This window comes from Lissotriton vulgaris, chromosome 2_2, assembly GCF_964263255.1.
Source record: "Lissotriton vulgaris chromosome 2_2, aLisVul1.2, whole genome shotgun sequence".
In the NCBI taxonomy this organism is placed as follows: Eukaryota; Metazoa; Chordata; class Amphibia; order Caudata; family Salamandridae; genus Lissotriton; species Lissotriton vulgaris.
In genome coordinates, this window is record NC_141688.1 from 121,026,016 (window position 1) to 121,043,609 (window position 17,594).

Sequence of the window (17,594 nt, forward strand, 5' to 3'; positions counted from 1 at the left end):
TGATCGACCAAAGTACCACAAAGAAAGCTGTTAGGGATGATCTAATTTAGCCTCTGCTATACCTCTGGGGACACCCTGGACTCTGTGCATATTATACCTTACTTTGGTGTAGTTTATACAGAGCCAGCTTGCTACAGACTCTAGCCGCAGATTTCTTATCTTAGAATTGCTCAGGAGTTGGACTGGATCTGGAATATTTTGAGCAGTACCTCTGTGCACCAGTAGGATGCGTCATTCAGCTCTGTGCCTGAAGTGACGAGCATAGTGCCTACATAGGTGACATCCCAGCATGCTGACATCAGTTACTTTTCATGGCATTTCGGTGCCAGAAGTGCGGAGCCACATCAGAAGGCTGATGGAACAGTGTGCAGATGCTAAGAACATACAGGGACCTTCTATTTAGAAGACACCAGTTCACAGAGGTGGGGAGGTTCAGAGTGTTGGTAAGAAATCTGCGGAAACACAGAGTCTCTACCAGACAAGGCATTACCGAAGGTAAGTAACTTGATCATCTGAAAGAGACTTCTAGCCGCAGATTCCTTACTTTAGAATCAATACCAAAGCAATACCTCCTTGGAGGAGGGTCTGCAAACTGGTTCAGAACAAAAAGTCCAAGGAGGGACAGAATGGGCAAAATGCTCGGCACAACAGACCTAACTGTGAAGAAGTGTTTTGTAAACGTTGGCAGAGAAGTCCACATTACAGCCTGACAGATGTCCAGGACAGGGATTCCATGAGCTTGTACAGTGGCTACAGCTGTGGCTCTGGTGAAATGAGCCTGCAAACCTTCAGGGGGTTGCTTCTGGGCCGTTGCATAGGAGATCTTAATGCAGAGCACAATCCATCTGGGGATGGTCCATTTCTGCACAGTTTTTTCTTTTTTCACACTGGCGAACATAACGTAGACTTGATTGTCCACCGGCTAGTCTCTAGTGTGATCGATGTAGAACGATAGCGCTCTTATTGGGTCCAGGTGATAGTCCCTCTTTCTCTTTAGAGGTGTGAGGTGGAGCGTAGAAGGTCGACAATGTGACGTTTTTGTGACGTGGAAAGGCATCACTACCTTTGGTAAAATAAAGACGCATGAGTGCTGAAAACCAGTTTGTCTGGGAATAAGCTGGTATATTGAGCATGTACAGAAAGAGCCTGCAGCTCGCTAACCCTTCTGGCTGAAGTAATGACTACTAAAAGGACTGTTTTAATCGTCAAGAGATGAAGACCAATGACTGGGATCGGCAATATGAAGTTGAACAGCGCTTCAACTTCATACGTTTATTTTACTTGTGGAGGGACGTTCTTGAAGATGATTTAGAGCATTACGATGACCAGTGGGAAGGACTCAGAGTGGGCATGGGATCATCTTTGTAACTGGGACCTGGAATGGTGCTGAGTCATCTGGTGTAAAGCAAATCAAGAGTTTCAGTGCACACTCCTGGACTGACCTGCTGTCCATTGTGTTCGGACACAAGGAACCAGATGCAAACAAGGTGGAGATGTGTCACAGATATCTGCCTGTGACAGTATCCACAGGATTTAAACTCCCCAGGTGTTTAGGGGCCATCTCTAACGCACACTGCAAGCATAGCTCAAATAGAATTTTGACAAAGTCAAAAAAGTAGTCTAAAAAAAGGACTGAGATAGCTCTTTCAGGATCTGCGATGGTCAGTGCAATGGGGAGGCACCTACATAGGCAATGCGCACATCACTTTCGGCGCGGATGACGCTAATGCGGAGCTTATCTAAGCCACTAAAAAGTGCACAGAGGTACTGCTCACTATTTTCCAGATCCAGTCTGACACTTGAGGAATATTCTAAGGGAAGACATCTGTGGCTAGAAGTCTCTATCAGATTAGCCATTTTCTACGATCTGGAGCACCCATTGTCAGACGTGATGGTCTTCTAACCATGAGAGGTGAGAGGTGAAAGGTGAGTCGACCTCCTACCGGGCAATTGGTTGCCACAAAAGGCAAATTAAAGCGTTTTTGCAGCAGCTGCAGGAGAGCCGTGGGGTGTTTGGGTAGTGTTGCCATTTGGAGACTGGACACTGGTGGCCTGTTCCCCTGCCTGTACCTCAAAGGGATTGGGAGGCTTACTGTTGCAATCCCTTAGGCCCATTTTGGCACCTGAGCTGGTAACCTTTCCGAAATATCGAAAGGGGTGAGTGGTGTGGGAAACTACATTTGCGTCGGAACTGGCCTAAGGATAGAGCTGTGACCTTGCTCGCTTTAAAACATTCAAAGAAAGACTCCGCCTTCGCTCGAAACAAGCGAGCACCGTTCCTTGGCATGTCCTGAAGGCATAAATGGATGTCTGTAGAAAACCCTGATAAGCGCATCCAGGCATGACGCTTAACACTACCCAGAATGTCAGTTGTGGCCAGGTCTGACCTGATGGCATATTTCACTGCATCCTGACCATCTAAGATCAGATCATCCGAGACAGCTGGCAAAAACAGCTTTTTTTTAATGTTAGTCCTCTAGAGCGTGCAAATACCAGCCAAGGACACTAGATCTATTCACTGATCTCAGGGCAAGGGTGGCGGACGAAAACAGGCATTTTGTGAATGTTTACATTTGTTTTTATTCTCCATCCAGGAGGGCTGTTGGGAACACATTTGTGTTAGATTACTAATCTCTCTGGGGTGGGATGCTGAGTTAGAAAATCTGGGTCCCCAGGAGCATGTCTACTATTGCCTTGTCACTTGCCTACTGAGTAGGGGGCAAGATCCTGGCTTTGCCCAGGCCCTATCAACACATCAGTCAATGCCTCAGTGAAAGGCAAAATATCTGTTTGCACAGGCTTGATGATGCGAGTAAGAAAATCTGTAGTTGGCAAAGTGAGGGTCTAGGACTACTGCTGCTCTACTGATCATTGTTGAAAATTAGGCAGAGTCCTATTACTATAGCCAGGTTCGGTGAAGAGAGACCAAACACTAGGAAGGTGTCTAGACCACTGGTGTCCTTTAGGTCTTCAAAAATGTCTACATTATAAGCTTTACTTTGACTATCATGATGTGGTGTGTAGTCCGGTTCTGAGTGAGCATAGTATTGCGGTCTAGGTGGGTTAATGTTAGAATCCGATAAAACGATTGTATCTGTGTCCGGCATCGGTGACATCGGTATACTGACCCGTGGTGCCAGTCTCTGAGCCAGTGAAGTCAGGGGTAAGGCAGGGTCCAGCTGGTTGTGAAGCTGGATCGGAACTAGAGTCCAGTGTTGGGTCCAGGTTAAGTGGAGCGATTGGTGCCAGGCAAGGATCCCTTTGGTAGGAACCTGGATGCCATCCACCTCGGAGCCATGAGGCCTGAAGGAGCTCCTGAGGGGATCCGGTGAGGCATCACAAATTTTACCCAGGGCCAGGCAAAGCTCATGGAGCTATTGTGGCATCACCGTCCATTGTAGACTGGGCTGGATCGAGACCAGTGGAGGAGTCGGTTACAGGAGCGGAGAGAACCTTTACAGCCAGGAGGTGCCTGTAATATTATGGGACTATGAATGACGGGAGTGGCAGGATAAAGTGGACCTCAACTTGATTTTTTAAAATGTGTTTTATGGGAATTTCTCGACTTAATTGAGCCCGTTGACTTCGATAGCAGCTGGACCAGGGAACGACCTAGGTAGCCATGGTGATCCGCACTTGTTACTTCAACCAAGGCCGCTTCTTTGACTTCCTGAGTTTGGTGATGGCAAGTTTGGTTTCCTCGATTCTGAAAGGGCTTCCTATTCATTTTGGTACAGCAGGCGCATGACTGAGTCTTGTTTGGTGTCAAGGCACCAGAGACTGTTGTCCTGGCTGTCTATTACAGGCACAACACCGTTGGAGCCCTGTCATTTTATGAGTGGCATGCTGCAGACAGTAGAATTTTTGTAAGGGAAAAGATCTCTGTCAGGTATGACAGGATATGAAAGCTCCGTGATCAGTGTCTGCAGGCGTGGTAAGAAAGCAACTTACTTTAGGGCACGGAGTAGGCGCACATAGAGGAACTCCAACGCCATCTTTGGGACAAATCGTTCACGTAGCCACATGACGTAAACTACCTACACCAAAAGGAATTGCTACAAAAGTTTCCAGATTCAGTCAATTGCCTGTGGTTATTCACAGGGTGAGGAATCAACACATCAGAAGTCTCTATCAGAAATTATAGCTAGCTAAGCCACCATAAATCCCCCATGCTCTACTCACACATTCATACAAGACATAACCAATAAAACCACATATGACATCTGTGCACACTATGCCCTATGTCCCTGCATGCTGCATGCACAAGTCATAGCTGAAGACTGTATCTGTCCTGTGTATGGTACATTCATGCGTATCTAATGCCCATGCAAATAACTCAATCATGGCAACGATCGATTAAATAGCCTGTGTTCTTTCTACACACAAGCATGGTTAGTAAACCAATGGCCTATTCCACTGCATGTAGCTGACACAAAGCATGGTGGCAGAATACTCCTGTATGCTGTTGGAACAGGGTACGCCAAAATGCCATGGCCTCTGCTCAACAGATCCAGAGTTTAAATAGAAGCCATGTCTTGTATGATCTATGTTGCAGATACAACGATCATACAAAGACAAGGCCATGCAAACGCTATATACAAGATAACAGAGCATCCCAAACAAGGTATCTTATGCATTATGTATGAAAAATTCATAATGTCTGTGGTGATGTCAAATGTAATATCCTTTAGCTCATTTGTGATTCTATCGAGCCATATGTTAGGAAAAGAACCTTTCTTGGGGACCAAGACGCTTTTGGTGAAAAACGACGTACCTCTTTCTTTTAGAGGCACAATAGCTCCACAGCCCCTATGGCGCTCAGTAGAGCGAAGAGTTCCGCCTAAAAAATAAATTGCCACATGTGCCGGAGAGCACGTCCTGGCGGAAGGAGGGTGATCCAAGGAGAGCAACAGGAAGGACAGGGCATAGCCCCTGCAGATTTGTTGAATGACAAAGCTACCCATCGTGATTGTCTCACAATTCGCTCAAAAGTGGAACAAAGTGTCCCTTTAGAAGATGATAATGTAAAGTGGAGTAGTGGTGATGTCAGGGGTTTTGAGGAAGCCACGCCGGCAGACTGGATCTCCTTCTGATTGCATTCCCTAGATCCACTGGTAACATGAATGGAGTGGTATATTTGTTGGAGCGTCTGGATCATCTGAGAACATTGTCCCTGTTAGGACGACATTGCCCTGGAATAACCTTTAAATACTCTGTACGATTGATGGAATTATGTTGCTAGGAGGCTAGGCTCATCTAGTGAGCCACAGCTCAACTGTTCTTGAAATGTTCCAAACAGCTGATGACAGCAAAGGGCATTCAGTGAAGGTTTCTGGGGCATCTCCTAAGAAGCCAGTGGAACGTATCCAAGTGTGGCAAAAAGTGTGACAGGTGTGGCCATGGATCGAGCAATCTTATCTGCAGAGTCCATAAACTGTTATTAAGGATCTCTTTCGAGCAATTCAAAAAGTTGATCACAAACTATGTAAATAGCCTTTTCATGCGGTTTGGTAGGTTGATGGTAGCAATTTTTATCAACTCCCACATATAAGCACAGGAGACAGATAGCGTTTACTGTTCGGAGGCCGAGACTATCAGAGCCAAAGACATTATTTTTAATAAAGTTCAGTTCTTGGGCTTTTCAATGGAGAGTGTTGTAGATGGTTAATGCATTGCGTGTGGGGTTCTTTAAAGAGGTGAGTCTTTAACTTTTTTCTTAATTGGAGCACCGTTGGGGGCAGTCCTCCTGGAAATGGGGATGTTGTTCTAGATCCAGGATGCACAGATGGAAAAGGGCTGTTGTCATGTTTTTATCATTTTTTACACTTCCTAGTCTGCTGTTGGATAGTATCCTGGCTGCGGAAGTGTAGAGAACCCCCAGAGATGGTGATCTTGTCTACAAGACAAGAGGAGGTGCTGTCGTGATGGTAAATGATGCAGCTGGTCTTGAAGATGGTGCAAGCCGGCAAGGGGAGCCAATGGAGGTCGATCAGCATGGGGGGCATGTGAAAGTAAGTAGTCAGGTCCTGGTTGAGACGTGCTGTGGAGTGTTGCCCCCAAGGGGTCTCAGTGTGGAGTTTGGGAGGCTGTGGAGTAGGGTATTATCACCATTTAGATAAAAGAGTATAAGGGCTTGAACAGCAGTTCTGTGGCTGCTTTCTTGAACAAACTTTTTTCTTTGGATCAGAGAGCTGGTACCAAGCTGTCCTGTGTTTTTTCCAATATGTTCCTTGAGGGAGAGGCTGATGTCTAGGGTGAATCCAAGTGACCGTTTCATGTTATTAAGCCAGATGTGTACTGTATCTTGTTTACTGTTTTTGACAAATAATAGGAATAATGTCTTGTTTGGGTTGAGCTTCAAGTAGGTGCTGGACATTCAGGCCTGGATGAAGTGCAAGCAGAGGATGTCTAAAGCAGAGGAGAATTTTAAGTTGTGCATCATCGGAATATGGGCGAATCTTGATGCTGTTACCTGTAAGTAGAGTACAAAATGGTTCCATGATCAGGCTGAAGATGAAAGGAGAGACTATGGAATCCAGGGTTACTTTTAACGTGATAAGGGATATTTTGTGACCTGAAGGTGCCCATGTGAGCAAACTTGTGCTGAGTGGAAAGGTAGGAGGAGAACCAGTAAAGGACACTGCCTGTTAATCCAATTTGTGACTTGAGAGTGTGTATAAAGGTGGGATGGTCGACTGTTTTGAAGGCAGCACTGACATACAGCAATATCAGGAGGCAGGGGTCATCTTCCTGTGAAGTCAAGAAGGCATCGTCGGTGATGTGCAAGGTGGCAGTTTTTGTGCTTCAACATGATTTGAAGTCAGACTGGTAGTCGTGCAGGAGATGGTTAGCACTGATGTTATCTTGGAGTTGAAAAAACAATGGTTTTTCAAGGATCTTGTTGTTGAATGGTAGGCTAGTGATGGGATGGTAGTTTGCAAGGTCATCAGGGAAGAGTGTACATTTGTTTTTAAGGAGCGAGAGGACCTGGCCACTTTCAAGAGCTTCTGTGAAGATGCCTTGAGTGAGGGAAGTATTGCCAACTGTAAGTAGGGAAAATAGACCATCCCTTGAGAAAGCTTTGATGAAAGACAATAGTAGGATATCATCTTTATCTTAATACATGTATTAATTAATTGGACCTTTTTCAATTATGGTGATTGACACTGAACAGGTCACGTTTGAAAAATTCAAAACATGCAGTGTAACAAATTAGCAAGAACATAGTAAACATCAGTCCTTATCAAGCACTTGACTGTAGTCAATCTCCCTGGAATAAATGAATGTCTTAAAGGTACTGAGGCTTTCCATGGAGTCACTAGATGGGGAAAACTGAATTCATATTGCATGTCTCACTAGACATGTGTTTAGGTCATACACTTAGTAGGTTAATATCCTTTCCCTAGCTGATTTAAGCCCTTTTATGTCTGTTCTCCAAGCAGATAGATATTATTTAAAACAAGATGATCAGGAATATTCCAACGCAATTGATGGGAACTGGGCTATAGAGAAAACATTATATGATTCAAGGTCAATGTAAATGAAAGCACTTTTAGCTTGTTTTTCCTAGAGTAAATTTCTAACTTTGAATGAGCTCCTGAGAAATACTCCTCAGGAGGGACACATCTGTATTGCTGTCCCTTCCCATGAGCAGTAAACAATGTTTTTTCTATTATGTACACAAGAAATGTGTGATGGACTTTTGATAGATGGCTTGGGTGGGAAGACGCAATTGACACTGGAATAAGGGATGCCGCTTTAAGACTCCATTATTCTCCTTCATCACTTATCTGCTTGAGGGTCATCTGGATGTCAAGTGCAGAATTGACCACAGTTTACTAATTGCTCTTTAGGGATATATCAGCAAGATTCCTTAGGTGGGCTTAAAATTCACCATCGTGGCCACATTCCAGGTGAAATGATGGGTGGCCATGTAGTAGTGGAGAGGTCCAATTGAATTCTGAATAAGATACATGGTTTACTGAAATGACACAGTGGATACATTTGCTAGTCTGAGATCTGTGATAGTTCACCAAGGAATATCTGGGGCTACCTAAAATCTAAGTTGTTGCTTATGGGAATAAGACATCATGAAGATTTGTTTATCTAGAGATAGAGAAACTGATACTGATTCAATTATGAGGGAAACTTTATGTGTTATGGTGACAGTGTTGATGGTGCAGAAGCAGTTTGCAAGGCATATAATAATGCAATAGGAGGAAGGGGCTGTGGCAGGAGCATCATTGTAAGATATCATGGTGGGGGTTACTGTTTATGGGATCACCATGTATGCAATTGCTATTCTACTACACCATATCAAGATTATGATTCCATAGAACTGAATGATCCCATACCTATATTGTGCTTAATATGTTTTTTTGAAAAAATAAATAAATATTTAAAAAAACAGAATCACACCAGTGCCAAAATCTCAAACCAGTGTGAAGCAAAAGTTACTGGATTCCAATGGGACTATCATACAATCGGGTTTTCCCAGAAGAATTCAGATATTAATGTCATTATTGTAATCACCTTCTTTAAAAAAGTAACGTTTTATCGTTTGCAATTTTTCTCGAGTTATGTGATTATTGTTCAGTGCAAATTTACAATCTATCTATTTCTATTGCTGTCTAACAAACTCCTATTTTGTAACATAAAATTTCAAACTCATAACAAACTTGAGAACACTACCTCGCAGCTGGGAGGAATTGCCATCCAATTGTACTGAATTTACGGCAAAGTCCTGCAAAATATAAAAAAAGAATGAGAACTAAAAACATTGTTTAGATAGTACATAGTTAAAACAAAAACTGATCTCAGTTCAACTGGAGGATTTAATTGAAGTAACAGAAACTACTATATACATATATATATATAAATATATATCTATATAGGCATATACATTTTTGATGCTGCTCTTCATGTTGGGTGTTTAGATAAAGTAGTTATCACAAATATTTCATGCAAAAAAATATTCCAATTCACACCCATTGATTATCATAGTAACCACTTTAAATGCATTTTTCTCTTCAATTTTATAGACATGTTAGTCTTTGCACTTAATTCAGAATCCCAGGTATAGTCTGCAAAAAGCTAACCTAGGAAATGACTACCACCGAACCTAATTAACTATAATTGCTCTTGAACAAACAATAGTTTGTATTAATTTTATTACCTTATTTTATTTAAATACACCCCCCAGATTGCATACTGAGCGAAATACCATAATAATCCAACACAATATAAAATACAAGACAGTAAAACTGCAACTAGAGCATAATAAATTAAAACTATCAGCAAGCAATTAAAATACACAAAAGCTTAACAATTCCAAGTCAACTTCTACGTTCTGCCTCAGTAACTATTACAAATGTAACTAATTATCAGTGTTCTAGATACTCCAAAACAGTATAACAAATAAGTAAATTCAGCAAAAGCCAAGAGAAATAAACAATGCTCTTAACTTCTACCTCAATTGGAAATTAAATGGAGAGCGCGTGAGAGAGAGGATGCAAAGCTAAAGGTCAGGCAGCTCAGGAAAACATCTCACATTTATATACATTAGTTATGTCAATCCTTAAATGACCACCACAACACCCTAATGGTTCATGGAAGAACTAAAAACCTAGAAACGCATTCACAGACAGACTGAGAGGAGATGGCGCGCCAGTAAGACCTCTGAGGATGGCCTCAAAGGTGCCCTCAACCACTTCCACCACCTCCTGAAAAACACCAAGAAGACCGCCCTAGCCTCCATCATCATTGACAGCTCCATCATCTCCAAGGAACTCTTCAACATAGTCAAGGAAGGGCAATTGGGGTTCATCTTGGCTGCACATGTGCCTGTGTGGCGGTATATAATGATGGCCGTGCTGACGTGGTTGCCAACGATGCAGGTGACCGAGTCACCCCAGCTGTTGTTGCATATTCCGAAAATCAAGTGATTGTTGGTTTGGCAGCTAAGCAAAACAGAGTAAGAAATGCGTCAAATACCATAGTAATAGTCAAGCAGATTTTAGGCCGAAGGTATGATCATCCTGAAGCTCAGAAGCACATTTCAGACAGTAAATGTCCGGTAATTGAAAAGGATGGCAGGCCCAAATATGGAATAGACACTGGGGAATCTACAAAGCTAGTTCGCCCAGAAGATGTAGCAAGCCTAGTCTTTCAGAAAATGAAGAAACCCCTCAGTCTGCATTAGGATCAGATGTAAAAGATGTGGTAATCACTGTTCCCTTTAATTTCGGAGAGAGCCAGAAAAAGGCACTTGGAGAATCAGCTGGTACGGCTGGATTCAAGGTACTGAGATTAATCCACAAGCCATCAGCAGCTCTCATGGGATATGGAATTGGCCAAGAGTCTCCCATTGGAAAAGCAATGTCCTGGTCTACAAGCTGGGTGGAACATCACTGTCTGTTACCATTATAGAAGTAAATAGTGGGATATACCGTGTTCTCTCCCCCAATACAGACGGAACCATCGGTGGAGTCTACTTCACTGAAGTGCTCTCTCAGCATCTGGCCTCTGAATTTCAAAGATCTTACAAGCATGATATAAAAGGAAATGCCCGGGCGATGATGAAGCTGATGAATATTGCAGATGTTGCAAAGCACGCATTATCCACTTTAGGCAGCTCAAACTGTTTTGTGGACTCGTTGTATGATGGCATCGACTTTGATTGTAGTGTATCTAGGGCAAGGTTTGAACTTGTATGTTTGTCACTATTCACTCGGAGCATCGAACCGATCAAAACACTGTTGGCTGAAGCTGGTTTTACAGCAGATGACATAAATCAGGTAGTACTATGTGGAGGATCTGCTAGAATCCCCAAACTTCAGCAGTTGAATAAAGATCTTTTTCCAGATGTGGAGTTGCTGAACTCTATACCTCCCGACGAGGTCATTCCCATTGGTGCTGCAATTGAGGCTGGTCTTTTGCTTGGTAAAGATAACCTATCATGGGAAGTTGAAACTCAAACTACTGAGTGTTCTGCCAGAGATATTTTAGTTAAGGAAGTAGATGAATTTGGAGTTGATAAATTCACAGTGTTGTTACCATCGGGGCACTCCATTGCCAGCACGACAACAGCATACATTACATGCGCCTGGAAGTATATCCTCTGTTTGTCTGGAGTTGTAGGAGTCCATAGGAAAAACATCTCTAACAGAAGAGTATAAATTTGCACAGGTCATTCTGAGGGAATTGGAGAAAAAAGATGGCAAACATGATATAACAACTGTTCTCACCATGAAAAGAGATGGATCATTACACGTGACTTGTACTGATGAAGGCACAGGAAAATGTGAAATGATTACAATTGAGGTGGCATCGTAACATCAAATCGAAGCCATGAGTAACAGCCCTCATTTTTCTGCCATGGACTCTTTAATACCTGAGACAGCAACTGCTTCCTCGAATAATGCTTGGACTTGTCACCTTAAACTGAAGCATTAAAAGACTTTTTAAGCCTGCAGATTTCATATGCTCCTGATAATGGAGCATAGTGAATGTGGCACGCTTATGTGATGCACTTAGTTCATCACAGAACATTGTATTCAATATTGCAAGTATTGATTTCCTTTAAAAGATGCATGGAAGTTTTCCGAAATAAGGACAACATTGTGGTTTTTGGCATACACTGCAAACTCAATCCTCTAAAAATAATAAATTCTGTCACTCCAGGAAAACAAAAAACAAACAAAAAAAAAACATGGTCAAGGAATTCCCCACCCCTTCAGCAACTGAAAACAACATCACACCCTCGCAACATCTCTGCGACGCCCTGGCGGATCTGTTCAACACCAAAATTAACATCATCTTCCAAGACTTCCTTGGTCATCGATAAGGCAATCAACATCCAGCTCACCAGACATCTGGAGAACCATGACCTCCTGGACCCCTCCCAATCCGGCTCCAAAGTAAACCACAGCACTGACACAGCTCTGGTCGAAGCCACAGATGACATCTGCATCCTGCTAGACCAGAGAGAAACAGTGGCCCTCCTCCTCCTCGACCTCTCAGCAGCATTCAACACCATATCCCCCCCTCCACACTGATTAACAGGCTCCATCAGATTGGAATCCAAGGAGCAGCCCTCTAGTGGATCGCATCATAGCTCACAAGAAGAACACAGTTAATCAGCCTCCCTCCCTACTCATGGCTTCCTAGGAAGATTATCTGCGAGGTACCTCAAGGCTCACCCCTCAGCCCAAACCTTTTCAACACATACATGGAGCCCCAGGCCAACATCGTCAAAAGCCACGGACTCAACATCATCTCCTACGCAGACAACACCTAACTCATCCTCTCTCTAACAATCCAAGAACCAACAAAAGCAAGTTCCAAAGATGCATGAAAGATGTTGCCGACTGGATGAACATCAACTGAATCAAACTTAACACAGACAAGACAGAAGTACTCATCTTCAGGCAAGGCAAGGACACATACAGGAACAGCTCCTTTTTCCATCTGGCGGCCCAGACCTGGAACAACCTCTCCCTGCAACTCAGAGCTTCACCATCGCTCCAGTAATTCAGGAAGGATCTCAAGACATGGATGTTCAACCGATAACAAAACAGGCGGTATATCAGACAGCACCTCAAGCCCGCGCTCTACAAATCCTGATTGATTGATTATTACCCCTTGTTAAACATGATCCACCTACTATCATAAGCTTAGAAGCCAGCAGGTTTAAATTTTGAGCTTTGTATACAATACAGTCCAACTTGAATTGGATGTGAACTCCAGGATGAATTCACGGAATAGACATAATAATAGGTAGATATAGCCAAGTATTAGTGCTACAGCAATAGGATGGTCATCAGAGTTCGGAGGAAAGTATATGGCACATAACTGGGCACACTTCCTGTTCTGGGACGAGGTGAAAAGGTCCTCTTAGGGATAAAATAGTCTGGAGAAGATTTGTGATGTCACTCCCACTCATGTTACTCCAATATCAGTCAACTTGGATCATCTTGTACTTGTCCTGCTGAAAGGATTTCATAAGAGCCTCATTAAAGGGGAAGAAGGGATCAAACATTGAATATGATTCTATGAATCAGGGTCTCAAAGTTTGTGCTAATGTTTGAACTACCATAGTGAATGAAGAGAATGTTCTCATTTGGTGACCCATCCATGCCACTTGCTTTTTCTATCTCAGGTTATAAGTCAATGCAGCATTATGAAGGAACAGGGATTATTGCCACCTCAGGGGGTCAGAAACATGTCTAGAGGTGGCAGGCTGGTGTAGGCCAGCCAGGCACATACTAGTGCGTTGGTAGTCCACATCTAATCATGCACAGCAGGGGTCTTAAAGTGGGAACCAAGTAGTTCTTCCATCAGGCAAATTTTTGGGCACAAGGAATGTACTCAGCCAACAACAAGTCATCAAATATGTTCTGACCTTTTCTTTCACTCCTCAAATGGAATCAGCTGGCTTTGAAACCCTGTAATGGATGCGCCGAAATTGACTCAAAGGATGGTGCCTTTGCTACTTTGGACGCCCTTGTCTACTTCTTAGGCACTGGACCCTGTGAAGGCACAGGTTCAGAGCTGCCAGACGCCATGCCCGCACAAGTGGGATTCCCTTTAGGGAGTGCCCTACAGAGTACAGGAACTGCCCCGAACAAATCACAAAACCAGCCTAAAGCCAAACTCTGGATTCATTGTTTTCAACACTCGGATTATCTTTGATGAGGTGGCAGATTGCAACGACAGGAAAAGTTGCCAATACTCTGAAGAGTCTCCAGATCGGGACTATTTCAGTAAGGAAGAAAAGGATTTCTTACTTCTATGGCCCTTTTTGTTAGAAGATCATTTGAGAAATATTTTCCTGTCAGGGGACTTATCTGAAGGAAAAGAGAAATACTTTGGGATACCCATGTATGCATTGACCAAAAATATCTTATCCCCAAACTCTCCCTGATGACTTTTGGGTGCATTATGTACAGGAATCACCAGCTAGGATGTGATGTTCCGAGCCCAGGCACCACATGCAGATGTCTTATCAGACCTGTTGGAAGCTGGCTCTTTATATACTGTACCAAAGTAAGGTATAGTGCTCAGAGTCCAGTGGATCCCCAGAGGCATAACAGAGCTTCAAGTATTTAATACTAATGCTCTCTTTAGTGGTAGTGTAGGCGAGCAGTTAGGCTCATTAGAAGGCAGTTCTATGCATTTGTTTTACACAAAAAGGCAAGAAATGATCACACACACTCCATGACTAAATCCAGGACCAATGGTTTGTAAAAATATTACTTTTCGTATATTTATTACTTAGAACAAAAAATACTTTGTTGCAGTTAAATATATTTTGCATTATCACTGTATTTCAATGTCAGAAGTGGACACAGTGAATTCTTCAATGATTACAACGTTATCCTTTGGGAGGAAACATAATCAGCAACATGCAGGTAAGTAAACAATTTACATTATTGAGCTTTTGGATGAAGGCTCAGTACCAGGCAAGGTTCAGGTAAGTGACCTTACTGCACCACCGGCAGCACTGAGGTGGCCGGGTGCAGAGGTTATACTCAGGATTTGGTGCCAATGTTATCCGAAAGAGAAAGGGGGGACCTGAAGTGGTACTACTCACAGATGAGTAGTACAGTTTGATAAACTAGTCTCCGGGGACTAGGGTAAGGACAGGGGGGGGGGGGGGGGAGGGGAGCGCACAAGGCAGCACCAAACTTACACCTTCAGTGGCAAAGGGGATGCCAAATGTAGAGTGCCAGCCCAGCGTCAGGTGCCCTATGCAAACCAATGGTAAAATTCAAAGTCGGAAAAAGGCTGCATGCTCAGGCCAGAAGGCGGGATGGAAGAAACCTACAGCTGCTCAGGTAAGTTGGGATGTGCTGGAGCACCGGGACACCGTCTGTAGATCTCCCCATGGCCCAGGATGCAGGGATGTCCTTTGGCGTCGGAAATCAGCTTGCCGATGCGGTCGCATTTGGGGGGGGGGGGGGGAGGGGTTGTTGTGCAGAGGGGCAGAACAGGGTCAGAAGGTAGTAGCCAATGAGCTACCTATCATTATGGTGCCTACACCCTTCATATGTCCACTCCCCTATTGGCTGGTATCCTTTAAAACAGTATGGAGGATTTTGAAAGGAGGATGCCAGTTCAGCTAAGGGCACAATAGGGGGGCCTTGGCTGAGAGGTGACACTCCTCTCCTGCTCACCAATTTTCAATTACAAAAGTGGGACTTGGTCAGGGGGGCAGGCATCTCCCCTAGCTGGAGAGGCCCTAGTCAGCATAACAAAGGACGGGAAGCCTTTCAGGCTCACCGGCTTTCAAAACTGTTCCTGCTTCAGAGTAGATGTGAAGCACCTCCACCAAGAGCAGGCTTTGTTTCTGACCAACAAGAGCAAAAGGCTCCCACCTCAGGGGGCAGAAACATGTCTAGAGGTGGCAGACTGGTGCAGGCCAGCCAGCCAGACACTAGTGGTTTGATAGGTTTTTCTTGGGCTACCTCTGAGGTGCCCTCTAAGTGTATTTATAAATGAATCCAACACTTGCATCAGTGTCAGTTCATTAATCTGAGATGTTTGGTTCCAAACATCTTGGGATCCGGAGAAGTCATCATTGAGCCGTGGAACTCATAGTGACAAGTTACCAGCCAATGTACTCAGTATGGCTTTGCTTTGCACCTATAATGTCTAAGAATGGACTTGGGCACTATAGGGGTATATCTGCTCATGCAGTTATGCTCTCACATGAGGTATAGTGCACCCTTCCTTCTGGCTGTATGGCATACTGTAGGTGTGATTTACCTGTGCCTCTTGCAGTGCTGGTAGGCCAGGCACAGAGGGAGGTGTGCCAGGTCCACTCTTCACTTTTATCTGCACCGCAACACGCAAACTGCAGTGGATGTGTGCATGACTGGTGAGGGGTCTCTTAGGGTGGCATAATGCATGCTGTGGCTCTTAGAGACCTTCTCCGGTCACAAAGCCTTTGGAACCACTGGTACCCTTTTAAAAGGGGCTTGTAGGTGGGCCAGAGGTGTGCCAATTGTGGAAACAAAAGTACCGTTTGGGGAAAGAACACAGGCACTGTGAACCTGGTTAGCAGAAACCCAGTGCATATTAAGTCAAAGATGCATCAGAGTGGGGCGTGGCTTGACCCGCCACAAGATGGCAGCGTTCGGCTGAGGCTTCACTTTTCGAGCGGGACCCTCTTTGATCGCTGGAGCTGTTCTTCGCATCTTGGAGAGGCATGGACTGAGGCATTTACAGTGCGGACACGGTGGTACAGGTAGCTGCTCTTTTTTTTCTTTTCTGAACTTGCTTTCTGCCTGTTTTCCCCTGTGCCGCTTTCTCCTCAAGCGTACTTGGCGGCGCCCGCCATTTTGTCCTCGTTGGGATGCTGTCTCTTGGCATGGGCTTCCCGGTGCTGCTCGCAGCACGTTTTTTAAGTCGCTGCGGTAGCTAAGCTTTGGGAGTTTTGTGCTTGCTGGCAATACATGATTCTGGCATTCTATATGGTTACAAACTGGCAGTTGGCAGCAGACAACTGTTTCCTTCATGGAATCAAATACTCCTGATACAATGTGCTTCACTGGAAACATACAATTTGTAAATCTTCCTTGAAGACACTTCATTAAAATTCAAAAGATCCAGAAGGTGGGCACTATTATAAATCAATGCCCTTTTACATCATATACATTGGGCTGTGGTCTTCATTGAACATTTTCTATCCCACCTGCTCCTTGTTGGAAGATGCTTTTCTACTTTGGAATGCCATATGAGACTATTTTTCCTTCACTCAGTTTGGAGCTATTTGTTGGAGCAGTCTGCACAATGCTTTATAGCTAATGTATATGTTCCTCAAATTGGGTTACCTTCTTGGTACAAGAATTGAGACCGACTGAAGCATGTCGTCATGCTTTATGTGCTTTCTATATCAGTCAGTGGATATCTTTTAATGTAAGGAGGTTGCTACTAAGTCTGGTTAGTAGGCTCTAAATTTGTTCTTTGTTTGGGTGCTAGTAGAATCCGACGTCCCGGAGGAGCTTTTTCCACTGCTGCTTTTAGCTGCTTCTTACAGGTGTCTTATTCTACTTATATACGTTACTTATCTTCTGAATATTTCAAGACACCATTACATCCACCCGTATGGATTCTTCTTCCTCCTTAGGTCAGAAAACGACTTCATCAAGTATGTCTTATTTTCGCAAGGATTCCAATCCTACTGCCCCTCTTAAACGTCACAAGAAGGTTCCTAACTCGCCTACCAAGTCTCCACTTCCCATCACACTGGAAGATCTCATGGAAGAGATGAAGATGATTAAACCTTTTGTGATTGAAACCAATGCTACCCTTTAGGGGCTGGATGAGAATCGGTCGAACTTTGATTCAAGAGTGTCAGCGATGGAACAGAGGATCAGTGATACTCAAGATGTAATCCCTCAAGTTGCAGCCATGTCTAAAGAGATTGCTCTCCTCAAGATGCAAACGGAGGACTTAGAAAATCATAATAGACACAACAACGTTAGACTTTATGGCAATCCTGAGGGTGAGGAAGGTTCTGACATGCGCGCCTTCTTAAAAATTCACATTCCCAAAATTGTTGGTCTCAAGGAAGGCACTAACCTTAATCT

The 17,594-nt window shown here is 43.9% G+C and overlaps 1 protein-coding gene and 1 pseudogene across 2 annotated transcripts in view; one reads left to right on the forward strand and one right to left on the reverse strand.

Moving 5' to 3' along the window:
• The window catches only part of SCAPER (S-phase cyclin A associated protein in the ER), a 3,157,511-nt gene that overhangs the window by 61,876 nt on the left and 3,078,041 nt on the right, over window positions 1–17,594 (reverse strand). For both annotated transcript variants that reach the window (XM_086959426.1, XM_086959427.1), the window contains exon 31: window positions 8,692–8,743. In XM_086959426.1, the coding sequence (XP_086815552.1) occupies window positions 8,692–8,743 (52 nt within the window). The remainder of the gene's footprint in view (window positions 1–8,691; window positions 8,744–17,594) is intronic.
• LOC147729135 (heat shock 70 kDa protein 14 pseudogene) lies at window positions 9,659–11,688 on the forward strand (annotated as a pseudogene).